General features: G+C 46.2%; 1 protein-coding gene across 1 annotated transcript in view; it reads left to right on the top strand.

The window, feature by feature from the left end:
* The window catches only part of LOC148143255 (uncharacterized), a 135,123-nt gene that overhangs the window by 69,144 nt on the left and 48,089 nt on the right, over window positions 1-17,890 (top strand). Inside the window, exons 4-5 of the mRNA XM_087975793.1 lie at window positions 2,573-2,788; window positions 12,884-13,096. Coding sequence (XP_087831919.1) covers window positions 2,573-2,788; window positions 12,884-13,096 — 429 coding nt within the window. The remainder of the gene's footprint in view (window positions 1-2,572; window positions 2,789-12,883; window positions 13,097-17,890) is intronic.

The following is a 17,890-nucleotide window of genomic DNA, read 5'->3' as shown; positions in this document are numbered from 1 at the left end:
GAACTTACTGCCGGGCTCAGACTCTCATTGAAAGTTTTGAGCTCCAAGAGGTTTTTGTTTTAAAGCTGCTCATTTCTTTCAGCCTCCTGCACTGAGTTTCCAATGTCATGTATCAGATGGAGCAGTGAATGAGTAGGTAGTATTGTTAGAAATTGTAAATTTTTCAGGAGTGCAGGTACTGCGTCATTTCATCAGCATTGTAAAGTTTCCTGGCAGCACTGGGACGTTTGGGCTGTGTTCACTAGATGTGGAGGTGCCGGTTTTGGACTGGGGTGGGTAAAATTTAAAAACTCACACAACACCAAGTTTATTTGAAAGCACCAGCTTTTGGAGTGCTGCACCTTCATTGGGTAGCTGTGGAGCAGGATTGAAAGACATTACATTTTATAGCGAAAGATCACTATGTCATGGATATATTGAAGAAACCTAGATTGCTGTTAAGTCTTTCATCTTTTAGAATGGGTTGCAGGTTTCAGTTTGTTCGTATGTAAATCATTGAACATCTTTCAAGTCATGTTCTTGAGATGATCTAAGGTTTGATTTTTTAAAAAAGTCACATCTCAGCTCAGACAATGCCTTAAAGGTGTGAGGTTCGAGTCTGTCAGAACCTGTCTAATTCAAGGTTGGGATCCTATTTCCCAAGTAGGAATTTATAAAATATTACATGGATTGAGTGCCTGCAGACAGTGCGCTTTTTAAGCAAAATTGAATGTATCTGCAAATATTCTGCCAATACAAATTCACCCCGTGTGTGTGCGCGTGTGTGTGCGTGGGCGCGCGCGCACGTTTCGTAAAGTGTGAGTGTGATAGAGTATATGTCTGTGAGAGGCTTGGTATATGTGTGTATGAGATAGGTATGAACGCAAGGGTTTATGTTTTACTAAAACAAGGAAGTGCAGTTAATTGTAGCACCCTGGGTCATATTGTAAAAGAGAGAGACATAGAGTCATAGAGATATACAGCATGGAAACAGACCCTTTGGTCCAATCTATCCACACCGACCAGATATCCCAACCCAATCTAGTCCCACCTGCCAGCACCCGGCCCTTATCTCTCCAAACCCGAGACATGGGGTGGGGGGTTAGGTACATAGTTCTTTGAAAGTTGTATCACTGGTAGGCAGAGTGGTTTAGAGTACTGGGTACAGTTCTGGTGGCCCTGTAATAGGAAGGAGACTGTTAGAGAGGGTTTGGTAAAGATTAATCAGGACTGAATACAGTTCTTCCTTCGCGTCGGGAGCTCAAAACTAGGGGGCATATTCTTTCAAGGTGAGAGGAGAGAGATTTAAAAGGAACCCGAGGGGCAACGTTTTGACAGAGGGTGGTTTGTGTGTGGAATGAACTTGCTGAGGAAGTGGTAGATGCAGGTACAGTTACAACATTTAAACGACATTCAGATGGGTGCATGAATAGAAAGGTTTAGAGGGATATGGGCCAAATGCAGGCAAGTGGGACTAGTTTAGTTTGGGAAACCTGGTCAGCATGGACGAGTTGGACCGAAGGATCTGTTTCTGTGCTGTATACCTCTCTGAATCGGAAGTGATCTTATTGAAACCAGTAGAATTCTGAAAGTGGCTTGACAGGATAGATGCCGATAAAATGCTCCTTTTTTGGGGGGGGTGTCATAGAATCCTGACAATGTGGAAGCAGGCCATTCGGCCCATCTATTCCACACTGGCATTCTGAAGAGCATCTCACCCATACCCACCCCCTTACTCTGTATTTCCCACGGCTCATCCACCCTAACCTGCCCATCCCGGGGCACTATGGGTAATTTAGCATAGCCAATCCACCCTAACCAGCACATCCCTGGGCACTATGGGTTATTTAGCATAGCCAATCCACCCTAACCTACCCATCCCAGGGCACTATGGGTAATTTAGCAGGGCCAATCCACCTTAATCTATAAATTAGATTAGTCCACAAGGGTGAAAAGTACAAGGAATTAAAAACAAACAGTGAGGGTAAAAAGCACAAGCCCAGTGACGGGTGTCTGCCCTGGGTCGCGCAGCACCATTTTCCTAACGGCCGCCCTCCCGCCGCTTCCCCGCTCGAGCGACTTCTCCTCCCAACTGCCTTCGCCCCCGCGTGACGTCTGCACGGGGTGATGGGCGGGGCCGGGGGAGCCTCACCGTCACCAAGCAACAGCATCACCAATGGACCATCAATCGAAACTGGATACTGATGTCACAAAACCTGAAACGATACCTGGTGTGTCTGAATGTGTGCCGCATTGTAACAAAAGTTATGAAAGATATTAACTTTCAGGTGGAGACATCCAAAATGCAGAGAGATGTCAGTCTTGATGTTTTTGCTTTTCTGCCCCAGTAAGATCCTGAATCAGCACCTTCAGGGGAATTAGAGCGGAGTGAGAACAGAGGGGGAGAGAGAGTGGGATGGAGCACTGAGTGTGGAGTCTGAAACAGCTATACGGCCTGGGAAGAGGAATTCAAGGTGGGGACAGGCTTCACGCCCGTTTGTGTGTGGCTGAAGCGTTGGCCATGGAGAAACCGTGGAAGTGTGGCGACTGTGGGAAAGGCTTTCATTTTCCGTCTGCCCTGGAGACTCATCAGCGCAGTCACACCGGGGAGAGGCCATTCCCCTGCACCGACTGCAGGAAGGCCTTCAGACATTCCTCCCACCTGCTGACCCATCAGCGGATCCACACTGGGGAGAGGCCCTTCAGCTGCACTGTGTGCGGGAAGGCCTTCAGCAAGTCCTCCAGCTTGCTGACCCACCAGCGGGTCCACACGGGGGAGAGGCCATTTCCTTGCCCTGAGTGTGGGAAGGCCTTTACCCAGGCCTCCAACCTGCTGAGGCACCGATGGGTCTACAGATGGGAGCGGCCCTTCAGCTGCCCTGAATGCGGGAAGGCCTTCACCCGCTCCTCCTACCTGCGGAGCCACCAGCAAGTTCACGTACCATCGCAGGGTGATTGAAGGAATGACAGCCGAGTGCCATTATTGACTGGACTATCAAACCATTTCTGGGGATTCCTGGGTTTGAATCCCACCGCAGCAGCTAGTGGAATTGGAATATGGTCAGAAATCTGGAGTGAAACCGTTGTCAGTGGGGTTGGGATGGAAGAAATCCCCATCTGATTCACTCAGCTCCTTTTTAGGGAAGGAAACTTGTTGTGGGAGAGGATTCTCTCAGACATCCCAGCTGTCTCCTTTACCTAGTCTGGCCGACACGTGACTCCAGACCCACAGCAGTGTATTTGACTCTACACTGCCCATCCAACTTACTTGGATACAGGATACAGGTTGAAGTTCCTGAGTGAGGCAAAACTTCTTCTGGGTGAAGGCTCTAGCAAGGATCCAATTACAAAGGGACAACTTGGTGGTGACCAATAATGAAGAAAGTGAGGGGTCGGAGGGAGTGTGTGCACTTTGACCTTGAGCTGTTTTTAAAACATTGCTACTTTTTCTATGCCTTTCTGTTGAGAGATTCTGAAGCTGTAACAAAGTTGGGTCAGAACAAAGATTACCTAAACTTCACACCGAGCTCAGCCTCTCATTGAGAGCTTTGAACTCAACAGGTTTTTGTTTTAAAACTGCTCATTTCTTACTGGCAACAGTGAGAACTGCTGATGCTGGAGATCAGATTCAAGATTAGTGTGGTGCTGGCAAAGCACAGCAGGTCAGGCAACGTTGATTTTCCTGCTCCTTGGATGCTGCCTGACCTGCTGTGCTCATTTCTTACAACCTCCTGTACTATGTTTCCAATGTTGTGTATCGGTTGCAGCAGTGAATGAGTAACCGGTATTGTTAGAAATTGTAAATTTTTCAGGAGTCCAGGTACTACATCATGCCATCGGCATTGTACAGTTTCCTGGCAGCACTGGGAGGTGTGGGCTGTGTCCACTGGAAACGATGTGGAGGTGCCGCTGTTGGACTGGGTGGATAAAGTTAAAAATCACACAACACCAGCTAATCGTCCAACAGGCTTATTTGTAAGCATTCGCTTTCAGAGCGATGCTCCTTCATCAGGTAGCTATGGAGCAGGGTCATTAGACACAGAATTTATAGCAAAAGATCACACTGTCATGCAACAGATAGGACATATTGAACAAATCTAGATTGCAGATTAATCTTTCATCTTTTACCATGGGTTCCAGGATTCAGTTCATTAATATGTAATCCCCCGAACTACTTTTAATTCACCTTCTTGAGATGATTTAAGGTTTTGTAAAAATAGGTGACATCTCAGCTCAGACACTGCACAAAAGTGTCTGTGTCCCAATCTTCAATCAGACTGGTTCTATTAATCAAAGTAGGAATTTATAAAATATTACATGGATTGACGGCCTGCAGTTTGTGTGCTTTTTGAGCAAAATTGAATATATCTGCAAATATAATTCTGCAAATGGAAATTCACCCCATTGATTTATGTGTAATTGTATCTGCATGAGTGTGTGTGTGCGTGCATGCGAGTTTATGCATGCATGCTAATGAAGTGTGTGTGAGATGGCGTATAAGCCTGAGAGATGGTGTGAGTGTTAGGGTGTGTGTGTGTGTCTGAGAGAGCGACAGGTAAAGACATGGGGTGTTTGTGGAGCAGGATCATAAGACACAACCACCTGATGAAGGAGCAGCGCTCCAGAAGCTAATGCTTGCAAATGAGCCTGTTGGAGTATCACCTGGTGTGGTGTGAATTTTAACTTTGTACACCCCAGTCCAACACCAGCATCTCCAAATCGGGGACATAGTTCTTTGAAAGTTGCATCATTGGTAGACAGGGTTGTGAAAGAGGCGTTTAGCACACTTTCCTTCATTGTTCACACCGTTCAGTGCAGGAGTTGGGACATCACGTTGAGGTTGTACAGGATATTGGTGAGACCACGTGGAGAGGACTGAGTACAGTTCTGTTCGCCCTATCGACGACCACAAGTTGATGGGTGACCTTATTTCGATTTATAAAGTCATGGGGCGTATAGGAAAGGTAAATATCGCAGGGGGGGAAAAAATATGCATCTCCCCTTTTTTATTTCTCTTGGCATTTAGACACTTAAATCCTTTCAGTCACAGCCTCATCGCCAGAGAGCATACTGCGCGTGCTCGCCGGCGTCTGGATGAAATTGCGCATGCTCCTCAGTGCCCGCAAGGCACGCCTCGCGACTTTCTTTTGATGGGCCATTCAGGAGGACCGGAAGGTGACTGGTCCTCCTGCCAATCAGAGCCTTCCTATTGTCTGAATGCAGAAGTTGGAACAGGAGCTTCGGAAGTTGCTGCTCTCTCTCTGAATGAAGATTGAGTTTGTTCCAGACTCCCTTACTTCAGCTAATCTAATCATTTTACCACATCTGTCTGTAGCGTGCAACCCCGCCCCCCCCTCCCCAACCGATAACTGGGTCTTATTACTTTTGCTGATGCAACACAGGGTCTTATTTGGTTATCCTCTTCTTACTAACTCCCTATGTGCGTGACCATTGCTACTGTCATGTTAATACGCCTGCTTCTACCAGTCGACCACCTCCCTTTTCAGTTAGTTATTTCTTGGAATATACCCTCATGATTCTGCCTTGCGATTTTTGCAGAAGCAAGATGCAGCTACTTGTAACTGCTTGCAAGCATATCTAACTTAACATATTCCCCCCAGCACGGACGAGTTGGGCCGGAAGGTCTGTTTCTGTGCTGTAACACTGGAATTGTCTTCGGTGAATGCAGAGTGTGGTTGGACTTTCAGAGCAGCTTTCCAAGATGTTGTTCCCTTACTGGGAGCAAAAGAAGTTGCAATGAAGTCTTTAGTTTGTGAGACAGCAACTGAGTGAGTGAGTACATCTGAGAGTTTGGTGGAAAGTGGGAATTCATTGCACTGTGGGGATGAAGCCCTACCCTATCCAGTCATTTCTGCTGGTGGATGAGACCAGGCCTCAAGTTGAGGGGAGTAGATTTAGGACAGAAATGAGGAGGGACTGCTTTTCCCAGAGAGCAGTCAATCTATGGAATTCTCTGCCCAATGAAGCAGTAGCAGCATCTTCATTAAGTATATTCAAAACACAGTTGAATGGGTACTTGCGTGGTTGGGGAATTAAGGGTAGTTGGGACAATGCAGTGAGAAGGATCTCATACAGTGGATATATCAGTCATGATCGTAATGAATGGTGGAGCAGGTTCGATGGGCCAAATGGCCAACTCCTACTTTGTTTACTATGAAACTATTACCCTGCATTTCCCATGGCTAACCCACCTAATCTTCACATCTCTGGATATTATGAGCAATTTAGCATGGCCAATCAGAAATGTAGTGATGTGGAAAATGAACATCAGAGAACGATATTTAGGGACAAGGTGAGTAAATGTACCAGCAATCAAAACGGGATTCTGAAAATCACAAAACTTGAAACTAAAAACGATGTTTCTGAATGGTGTGGTGCATTGTAACAAAATTGACTGCACACATTGAAGAGAATAATTATGATCTGAGACTCCTTACAGAGGCATGGCTTCAGGATGACAAGGTTGGATCCTGAACATCGAGGTGGTAGTCAATGGGAAGAGAAAGTGAGGTCTGCAGATGCTGGAGATCAGAGCTGAAAATGTGTTGCTGGTAAAGCATAGCAGGTCAGGCAGCATCCAAGGAACAGGAGAATCGACGTTTCGGGCATAAGCCCTTCATCAGGAAAATGGGAAGCTAGGTGAAGGTAGAGGCTTGGCGCTGCTCATCAAAGCACTAATCACAGGGAAGTCTGGCGTCAGCTTGGATTCAGGACCTGATTTCTCTGTCCTCTGATGTCTCTGTTCTCACAGACTAAGATATTGGTCTGTTCTTTGCTCTGCTGGATTTCTGCTGAAGCTTTGACCCCCCACTCCTACACCTTCTGGAACAATAAAACGTTCGGTCAATCAAGACCCAAGCCACGATCTCCCAGCCTGTCAACCATCCAGACACAGAGTGTAGTCCTAGCCAGGAATCAAACAAGAAAAATAGAACAAAATTAAAAATAAATAAATGCTCATGCTTAATATTTGTTCATGAGGAAGTAAACCAGAAATAGGGCTCTCCCACGATTCTTATAGTGCCCCTCTTGAGGCATTCTCTCACCCTAACATCTAACTATTCATACCCAGCTATGATTTACAACAATATTTACACCAGCAGAATTAAAGCATCTGTTATCGAGTAGACATCGGGATATACAGCACAAAATAGACTTTTCTCTGTCTCATTCACACACATACATCCATGGGGGTGAATTTGTATTTGCAGATACATTCTATTTTTCTCAAAAAGTGCACAATATACAGGCAGTCAATCCATGTAATATTTTGTAAATTCCACTTTGGAAATAGAACCAGTCTGATTGGGATACAGACAGATCCTGACTTCACACATTTAATACATTGTCAGAGCTGAGATGTCACCTTTTGTAATAAAACCTTGAGTTATTTCAAGAAGATGTCTTTCAGGAAATTCCACGATTTACAAATGAATGATACGAGCAGCCCATACTAAAAGATGAAAGACTTAACAATCCAGGGTTTTTCAATATATCATTTCAGTGCACTGTAATGTTTTTCCATCCATTCTGTGCCTTATGATTTTATTCTCCACAATCACCTGATGAAGGAGCCATGCTCCGAGTGCTAGTCATAGAGATGTACAGCATGGAAACAAACCCTTCGGTCCAACCCACCCATGCTGACCAGATATCCCAACTCAATCTAATCCCCCCTGGCAGCACCCAGCCCGTATCCCTCCAAACCCTTCCTATTCATATACCCAACCAAACGCCTCTTAAACATTGCAATTGTACCCACCTCCACCACTTCCTCTGGCAGTTCATTCCATACATGCACAACCCTCTGCATGAAAAGTTGTCCCTTAGGCCCCTTTTAAATCTTTCCCTTCTCACCTTAAACCTATGCCTTCTAGTTTTTGACTCCCCTACCCTGGGGGGAAAAGACTTAGGCTATTTGCCCTATCTATGCCCCTCACGATTTTATAAACCTCTCTAAGGTCACCCCTCAGGCTCTGATGCTCCAGGGGTAAAATAAATGCCCCAGCCCCCCTCGCAGTCTGTGTAACTGGTTAAAGCTCCTTCCCATTGTCAGTTCACTGGGACACATACACTCATTCTGTGTAACCAGTTAAAGCTCAGTTCACTGGTGTGTTCCTCTCTGAGTGCTCCTCTGCTCACACTGATGTCCAGTACCTTTTGAAGCAGGTCGAATGGATTTCTCTTTCCAGACTCAACCCCCCCAATGATATTGAGTGACCCTGTCAGATCTTGTTTCGGAATTTTTTCCAAGATTGCTGTCTGCAGATCCTCCCCTTCTGATACCCTGTTAGCAAAGTTGAAACAAGTCATCATTCTCTGTACCGAATAGAAATTCTGATTATATTGTATGTGTCTGTGTTTAAAGTACTAACCCAGTAACATGCAAACGGTACTATTGATTTAAAATACACAGGAGATGTGAGGAGGGAGGTGTCAGGACCTGGCACACTCTGAACCCTAATAGGGTGTTCCAAAACATTTCAAAATGAAGTGGATGGCCATAGAGCTGTACAGTACAGAAACAGTCCATCTCGTCCATGCTGAATAGATATCTGAAATTAATCTATCCTATTTACCAGCACTTGCCCATATCCCTCTAAACCCTACCTATTCACATACCCATCCAGCTGCCTTTTAAAAATTGTATTTGTGCCAACTTCCACCAATTCCTCCAGCAGCTCATTGCACACACGCACCACCCTATGTGTGAAAAAGTACAAATCTATGCCTTCGTCATCCCCTGTTTTACCTGTACTGATACCTTCGGGGATCTCTGAACTTTGACAGCAAGGACCCTTTGTTCCTCAGCACTCTGTAGGGATCTACTATTTATTGCTTACTTCCTTCCCTTATTAAATTTCCCAAACTGCCTGGAGATTAAATTCCATAGTTCTGCCCCATTTACCAGCTGATAGATATCAGAGTGTAGCCGGAGACCATCTTCCTCCCTATGAACAATACCACCTTTCCAGCATTTACTCCTGGACAGAGGGGGCAGCACTGTCTCCAGCTGAGCAGTGTGTTTGTTAGCTTATCAGCATGTTCAACTATATTAATCAAAATACCTCACGCTAGCTACACAATAAACCAGCAATGTTTCCCTCCCCTCCCCTTCACTGTTTTTGATCACACAGCACTGCCCTTTGATGTGAAGGGTAGTGTTTGTCACTGGCCTCTCGGGTATTTTCCTATCTTCCTGGTGGTGGAAATTGAATAAAGATTCGTGCACTTTGTGTCTTTCACTGTGTCTCACACCTGCACACACACACCATGGGTGCTGGGGAAAAAATAAGCACTACCGCACTTAGGTGGTAGTGAAGAAAAATAAACCATGATGTTAGTTCCCATTATCTCTTTAGTTGCGCCCTTATAGTTTTTCCTACACTCTACTTAATGTTATTCTAATGTCACGGTTAGAGATTTAGTGTCAGCTTTTGGAACAATGGTCTTGCATTCCAGACCCTACTTAATATTTTCCTAATGTCATGATTAGATATTTATTATCAATAGTCTCAAGCAGGCTGACTCTACTAATTATTAATTAGGTATTTAATTAATTAGGTATTTAATGTCATGTCCCAATATTTATTGTCCCAATCCTGTCAATCATATTTAGCAGGTGAGGCGAACTTTACTGACTGTCAACTCATCTTGCCATAGTGACCTTTCAGCCTCCAATAGGCAGCATTGGAGGACTGGAAGGAGACTGGTCCTCCTGCCAATCAGAGCAATCCCATTGTCTGAATGCGGAAGTTGGACCATGAGCTTCTCAAGCTGCGACTCCTGATCCTCTATCTCTGAATAAAGATTGAGCTTTACCCAGACTGCAAATTCCTTCCTGTGTCCCAGATATGTGAGTATGGCACTCTCTTATCTCGCCACCTTTTCCATTTTTTTTCATTCTGTGGTTCAATTGTAGACTTGCAGCAACTAAAAGGCAAGAGAGTGAATTCGGCAGGGACAGACTCCAGAAACGTTGATCCAAGTCTGTATCTTAATTGGCAAAATAGTTAGGCAGGAGGCATCAGATGGTAGAGAAGTCGACGTATCAGGTGTAACCCTTCTTCAGGGCTGGGGCTGGGTGCAGAAGCTGCAGATAAAAGGGGGTGGTGGTGAAGTGGGGATAGGTTGAGACAGTTAGAGGGTACGACCTGGTTGGTCAATGGGAGGAATAAATCTGGTTGGTGGCAGGGAGGAGGACGGGGATGGGAATGGAGAGGGAGGTTTTTCTGAAATTGGAAAACTCAACGTTGAGTCCTTTGGGCTGTAGGCTGCCCGGAAGATGAGGTATTGTTCCTCCAATTTGCGGTGAGATTCGTTGTGGTAATGGAGGAGGCCAAAGATGGTCATGTCAGAAAGGGGGTGGGAAGGGAAATTGGAATGGGTGGTTACTGAGAGGTCTGGTCGCCCTCGGCAGACACAGCTGCGATACTCGGCGAAGCGTTGCCCAAGTTTGCACTCGCTCTCCGATATAGAGAAGACCACAATTGGTAAACACATGGCAAATGCAGTACCACAATATGAAGTTATACCCTTGGCTGTGGAAAAAAAATGCAGAAAGGAGGTGCATTGTTTAAATGGAGATGTATTTGAATGTGGAGAAAGTGAGAACTGCAGATGCTGGAGATCAGAGTCAAAAAGTGTGGGACTGGAAGAGCACAGCAGGTTAGATAGCATCCGAGGAGCAGGAGAGCTGACGTTTTGGACACGAGCCCTTTATCAGGAATGATGTGTGGATGGACAAAGAGGCCTCAGCGTCCTTCACCACCAGTCACTGTCATTTGTCAGACAGGTGTAGCAAGCAATCAGCAAGGCAAGTGTATATTAGCAAGAGGAATTGAGTTTAGAAATGGGGATGTCTTCCTGCAGTTAGGGGGTCATTGAATATATTCAAGGCTGAGTTCATCTGATTTTTGAACAACACAGCAATGGATTTTGTGGAGGAAGGCAAGAAAATGGTTTTAAGACCAGTTCCAGAGTCATACAGCACAGAAACAGACCCTTTAGTCCAACTAGTCATAGAGATGTACAGCATAGAAACAGACCCTTCGGTTCAACCCGTTCATGCCAAGCAGATATCCCAACCCAATCTAGTCCCACCTGCCAGCATTTGACCCATATCCCTCCAAACCCTTCCTCTTCATAATACCTGTCCAGATGTCTTTTTAAATGTTGCAATTGTACTAGCCTCCACCATTTCCTCTGGCAGCTCATTCCATACACGTAATACCCTCTGTGTGAAAAAGTTGTCCCTTGGGTCTCTTTTATATCTTTCCCCTCTCACCCTAAACATATGCCCTCTAGTTCTGGACTCTTTCCCCCCGACCCCCTTCCCCGGATAAGGCTTTGTCTATTTATCCTATCCATGCCCTTCATGATTTTATAGGTTACTCCTTAGCCTCCAACGCTCAGGGGAAAACAGCCCTAGCCTCCCTATAGATCAAATCCTCCAACCCTGGCAACATCCTTGTAAATCTTTTCTGAACACTTTGAAGTTTCACAACATCTTCCTGATAGTAAGGAAAATAGAATTGGACACAGTATTCCAAATGTGGCCTTACCAATGTCCTGTACGCTACAACATAACTTCCCAAATCCTATGCTCAGAAGATTGGGAAAGTTTTCAAAACCTACAAAAGACAACTGGGAAAGAATGGAGGGACAAACCGAACCTTTGAGGGTCAGCTTGGAGGCATCAAGGTCTCAGGACAGGGGGTGGGGTTGAACCCAGCTATAGGCCACATACCAGCAAATGGGACTAGATTGATTTAGGATATCTGGTCAGTATGGGACCAGAAGGGTCTGTTTCTGTGCTATATATCTCTATGACTCAGGCTTTCCACTAACATTTGCCACGTCAATAGGTTCACTTTCTCTCTAATGTCGATGTTAATGCCTTGACGTCTCATTTTGCTCCCACCTTCCCGGGGACGTTAACCATTTTGTGTCTGGTTGTTCCTCAAGAAGCTGCGTGGCAGGTTCACCCTGAATTGACACTTTCTTTTTGCTTCCCAAAATCAGACCTGCTCACTCTCAGCAGATCCCAGTGTTGTGAAAGATATTAGCTTTTCAGATGGAAGTATTCAAAATTCAGAGAGATGTCAGTCTTGATGTTTTTGCTTTTCCGCCCCTGAAAGATCCTGATCAGCACCTTAAGGAGAATTAGTTAGAGCGGAGTGACAACAAAGGGGGAGAGAAAGTGGGATGGTGCCTTCAATTTTGTGGAATAACAAAAGAAAAGAATGTTCTGCAAAAAGTAGAATTGCTTGTTCAGAATTTCTACCCTGCACTGGCAGTGATGAGCTTTGTAATCTATTCTGACAGAGTTTTTGAAGATTTGAAGAGGGAAGTTTCAAAATCAACAAATGAAGGGCTTATGCCCGAAACATTGACCCTCCTGCTCCTCGGATGCTGCCTGACTCCCCTGTGCTTTTCCAGCGCCACGTTTTTCGACTGACTCTCCAGCATCTCCGGTCCTCATTTTGATGTCAATGTCTGACAGTCACTCAATCCACTGGGGCCAGCAAACATTTTCGACCGTGATTTCTGTGAGAGGGACCAAAGCCTTTTGGTTCCTGTCTGAGTATGTTTTCAACATCAGTGGGACTGGACGAGAGACCCCACTGTTGCAGCGTACTGTGCGTGGAGCCTGAAACAGTTATACGGCCTGGGAAGGGGATTTCACAGCAGGGAGGGGCTCGACACGTGTTTGTGTGCAGCTGAAGCTTTGGCCATGGAGAAACCAGAGGAATCCCGCCCCGTGGAGAAACCGTGGAAGTGTGGCGACTGTGGGAAAGGCTTCCGTTTCCCGTCTGCCCTGGAGACTCATCGGTGCAGTCACACCGGGGAGAGGCCATTCCCCTGCACCGACTGCGGGAAGGCCTTCAGACATTCCTCACACCTGCTGGCCCACCAGCAGGATCACACTGGGGAAAGGCCCTTCTGCTGCCCCAAGTGCGGGAAGGCCTTCGTGTTTTTCTCCGCCCTGTTGGCCCACCAGCGTGTCCACACAGGGGAGAGGCCATTCAGCTGCCCTGACTGCGCGAAGGCCTTCAGGTATTCCTCCACCCTGCTGAGCCACCAGCGGGTCCACATGGGAGAAAGGCCCTTCAGCTGCCCCAAGCGCGGGAAGGCCTTTACCCAGGCCACCACCCTGCTGAGCCACCAGCGTGTCCACACGGGGGAGAGCCCCTTCAGCGCCCCGAGTGCGGGAAGGCCTTCAGCAGTTCGTCCACCCTGCTGAGGCACCAGCCGATCCACACAGGGGAGAGGCCATTCACCTGCTCTCAGTGCGGGAAAGGCTTCACCTACTCCTCCCACCTGCGGAAGCACCAGCGAGTTCACGTGCCATCGATTGGACTATCAACCTGGTTCCGGGGACTCCTGGGTTTGAATCCCACCACGACAGATGACAGAATTGGTATTTGGTCAGAAATGTGGAGTTCGGAATCTAACGATGAGACCATTTTAGGGAGAGGGTGGTGCAGGGGAGAAAGCCCCCATCTGACTCCCTCTCTCCCTTGTGAGAGAAGTGAACCGCCATTGTGGGAAAGGATTAACTCAGTCGTTCCAGCTGCATCCTTTACCCAGTCTGGCCTGAACGTGACTCCAGACCCACAGCAGTGTGGTTGACTCTACACTGTCTCCCCCACCCCCCCTCCCCCCCCCCCCCCCCCCCCACTGGCAAAGGAGCGGGGAGAAACTTACTTGGAGACAAGGTATAGGTTGAAATTGCTGAGTGAGGCAATACTTCCTCTGGGTTATGGCTGTACTAAGGATCCAATTACAAATGGACAACTTGGTGCTGGCCAATAGTCAAGACAGTGTGGTGGGTGGTGGGGAGGGGTGGAGAGGAGGGGAGGTGTGGTGTGGTGTGTGCACTTTGACCTTGAGCTGTTCAAAAAGCAACTACTTTTTCTCTGCCTTTTTGCTGGGGGATCTGAAGCTGTAACAAAGTTGGGTTGCAATAAAGGTTACCTGAACTTAACACCGGGCTCAGACTCTCATTGAAAGCTTTGAGCTCCAAGAGGTTTTTGTTTTAAAGCTGCTCATTTCTTTCCGCCTCCTGCACTAAGTTTAGAACATAGAACAATCCAGCGCAGAACAGGCCCTTCGGCCCTCGATGTTCCGCCGACCTGTGAACTATTCTCAGCTCGTTCCCCTACACTATCCCAAAATAAACCATGCGCTTATCTAAGGATTGTTTAAATCTCCCTAATGTGGCTGAGTTGACTACCTTAGCAGGTAGGGCATTCCACACCCTTACCACTCTCTGCATAAAGAACCTGCCTCTGACATCTGTCTTTAGTTTATCACCCCTCAATTTGTAGTTATGCCCCCTCATACAAGCTGACGTCACCATCCTTGGAAAAAGTCTTTCACTGTCTACCATATCTAATCCTCTGATCATCTTGTATGTCCCTATCAAATCCCCCCTTAAGCCTTCTTCTTTCCAATGAGAAAAGACCCAAGTCTATTAGCCTTTCCTCATAAGACCTTCCCTCCAGACCAGGCAACATCCTGGTAAATCTCCTCTGCACCTTTTCCAATGCTTCCACATCCTTTCTGTAATGGGGCGACCAGAACTTTACACAATATTCCAAGGGTGGTTGCACCAGTGTTTTGTATGGTTGCAGCATGATATTGCGGTTCCGGAACTCAGGCCCTCTACCAATGAAACCTAACACACCGTATGCCTTCTTACCAGCACTATCCACCTCGGTTGCAACTTTCAGGGATTTATGCACATGGACTCCAAGATCCCTCTGCACATCCACACTACCAAGAATCTTTCCATTGACCAACTACTCTGCCATCCTGTTATTCTTCCCGAAGTGCATCACCTCACATTTAGCTTCATTGAACTCCATTTGCCACCTCTCAGCCCAATTCTGCAGTTTATCCAAGTCCCCCTGCAACCTGTAACATTCTTCCAAACTGTCCAGTACTCCACCGACTTTAGTGTCGTCTGCAAATTTACTAATCCACCCACCTATGCCTGCGTCTAAGTCAGTTACAAAAATGACAAACAGCAGTGGTCTCAAAACATCCTTGTGGAACACCACTAGTAACCGGACTCCAGACTGAATATTTTCCATCAACCACCACTCGCTGCCTTCTTCCAGTTTCTAATCTAAGCTGCTAAATCACCCTCAATTCCATGCCTCTACATTTTCTCCATCAGCCTACCATGTGGAACTTTATCGAAGGCTTTACTGAAATCCAAGTATACCACGTCAACTGTCCTACCCTCATCTACATGCTTGGTCACCTTCTCAAAAAACTCAATGAGGTTTATGAGACACGACCTGCCCTTGATGAAACCATGTTGACTTATCTGAAATTAAATTGTTGCTTGCTAGATGATTATAAATCTTATCTCTTATAATCCTTTCCAAAATCTTTCCTACAATAGAAGTAAGGCTCACTGGTCTATAATTACCTAGGTCATCTCTGCTGCCCTTCTTGAATAAGGGCATAACATTTGCAATCCTCCAGTCCTCAGGTACTAAACCCGTAGACAATGACGACTCAAATATCAATGCCAAAGGCTCTGCTATCTCCTCCCTAGCTTCCCAGAGAATCCTCGGATTAATCCATCCTGCCCAGGGGACTTGTCCACTTTCACTCCTTCTCGAATTACACCTGTGTGTAACTAACCTCGATCCTTTCTAGTCTAATATCTCGTACCTCATTCTTTTCTTGAGTGAACACTGATGAGAAATGTTCATTTAGCACCTCTCTGATCTCTACAGTCTCCACACTCAACTTCCCACTTCTGTCTTTGACTGGCCCTATTCCTACCCTCATCATCCTTTTATTCCTCACATACCTATAGAAAGCTTTAGGGTTCTCCTTTATTCTATTTGCTAAAGACTGCTCGTGTCTTCTCTTTGCTCTTCTTAACTCTCTTTCAATCCTTCCTCAGTGATCTGTAATTCTCCATCGCCTCATCTGTACCATCTTGCCTCATCGACACATAAGCCTCATGGAACAGCATCATATAACACACAACTTATATCAAAAGATCAGTGTCATGCAACTGATAGAATATATTGAACAAACTTAGATAATCTTCATCTCTTAGAATGGGTGCGGGCTTTGGTTCATTAATATGTAACAATTTTCTTGAGATGACTTAAGGTTTTATAAAAAAAAAGACATCTCCGCTCAGACAATGCATTAAAGGTGTGAAAGTTGAGTCTCAGTATTTCAATTTTGAATCAGACTGGTTCTGTTTCCAAAGTCGGAATTTGTAAAATATTAGATGCATTGACTGCCTGCAGATTGTGTGCTTTTTGAACAAAATTGAATGTATCTGCAAATATAATTCTGCCAATACAATTTCACCCCAAAGAGTAATGTGTGTGCGTGCATGAGAGAGTGAGTGTGCGCAGAAGTGTGTGTGTACATGCTTGGGAAAGTGAGAGTGTGATGGAGTATGAGCCTGCGAGTGTGAGAGAGTGTTGAGGGGTGTGTGCGTGTCTGTCTGAGAGAGTATGTGTTTGAGAGAGAGGCTTAATAAAAGTAAGGGGTTGCATTTTTGCTAAAACAAGGACTTGTACAGATTATGGTCGGACCATGAGTCGTGTTATAGAACAGACAGACATGGTGGGGGGTGTTCAGGTACATAGTTTCTTGGAAGTTGCACGACAGGGTGGTTAAGGTGGCATTTCACAACATTGCCTTCATTGTTCACACCATTGAGTATAGGGGATGGGACATCATGTTGAGGTTGTACAGGATGTTGGTGAGGCCACTTTCAGGGTACTGAGTACAGTTCTGGTGGCCCTGTAATAGGAAGAATACTACTAGAGAGGGTTGAATAAAGATTTCCTAGGATGTTGTAAGGACTGGAGGGTTTGAGTTATAAGGAGAGGCTGGGACTTTAATCACTGCAGCACAGGAAGTTGGGGGTGACCTGATTGAGATTGATAAAATCATGAGGAGTGGAGGTAAGGTGAATAGCAAATGGCTCTTCCTTAGCGTAGGGGAACTCAAAACTAGGGGGCTTTTTTTTAATGTGAGGAGACAGATTTAAAAGGAACCGGAGGGGCAAAAGTTTGAAAGAGGGTGATTTGCATGTGGATATGGTAGATGCAGGGACAGTTACAACATTGAAACAGCATTCGGATGGGTAGATGAATAGAAAGGCTTAGAGGGAAATGGGTCAAATGCAGAGCTTTTCTAAGAAAAATGTCAGTCTGACTCAACATTGGGACACAGACAGAATTCACACCTATTGTCTCTACTTATAAATCGGGCAACGTCTCTTCGAAATGTAGATTCATTTAGATATAACTGCGTCACTTTACATATTAAGATATCCCTTTGAATGTGCCCACACCGCTTTGAAATGTAATCTTGTCCATTTAAACCTCTTTATTTGCAAAAGTAGCCCGTTAAAATGTCCACGTCCCTTTTAAAATGCAGATTGTCCCCTTTAGATATGACACCGTTCCGTTAGATGTCGGAATATCTGTTTAAATTGAGCCGTGAGCTTTCCCAATGTAGACAGGGCTCCTGGAAACGTGGCAGTGACCGCCCTGCAGCTGCAGAGCGAGACAGGAGAGTTTGTTTTTGTGAATGAGCAGTTGTAGCGCGAGGTGGCTGTTGCTTGGTGAAGGTGAGGCTCCCCCGGCCCCGCCCATCCTCCGTGCAGACGTCACGCGGGGGCGAAGGCGGTTGGGAGGGGACGTTGCTCGAGCGGGGAAGCGGCGGGAGGGCGGCCGTTAGGAAAATGGCGCCGTGCGGCCCGGGGCAGACACCCGTCACTGGGCACCGCCGCCTTCCTGGCGCAGCTGCTGTGTCACGGCCACACCGGCCGGCTGTACAGCAGGCAGGAGCCGGTGAGCATTCTGGAGGCGGATGGGGTTAAGGGCCTGTT

The sequence above is a fragment of the Chiloscyllium plagiosum genome, unplaced genomic scaffold (genome assembly GCF_037043375.1).
Source record: "Chiloscyllium plagiosum isolate Xiang-an unplaced genomic scaffold, Cpla_swu_hap1 HiC_scaffold_27, whole genome shotgun sequence".
Classification (NCBI taxonomy): Eukaryota; Metazoa; Chordata; class Chondrichthyes; order Orectolobiformes; family Hemiscylliidae; genus Chiloscyllium; species Chiloscyllium plagiosum.
Note: the sequence above shows the minus strand (reverse complement) of the source record. Positions and strands in the feature narration are given on the sequence as shown.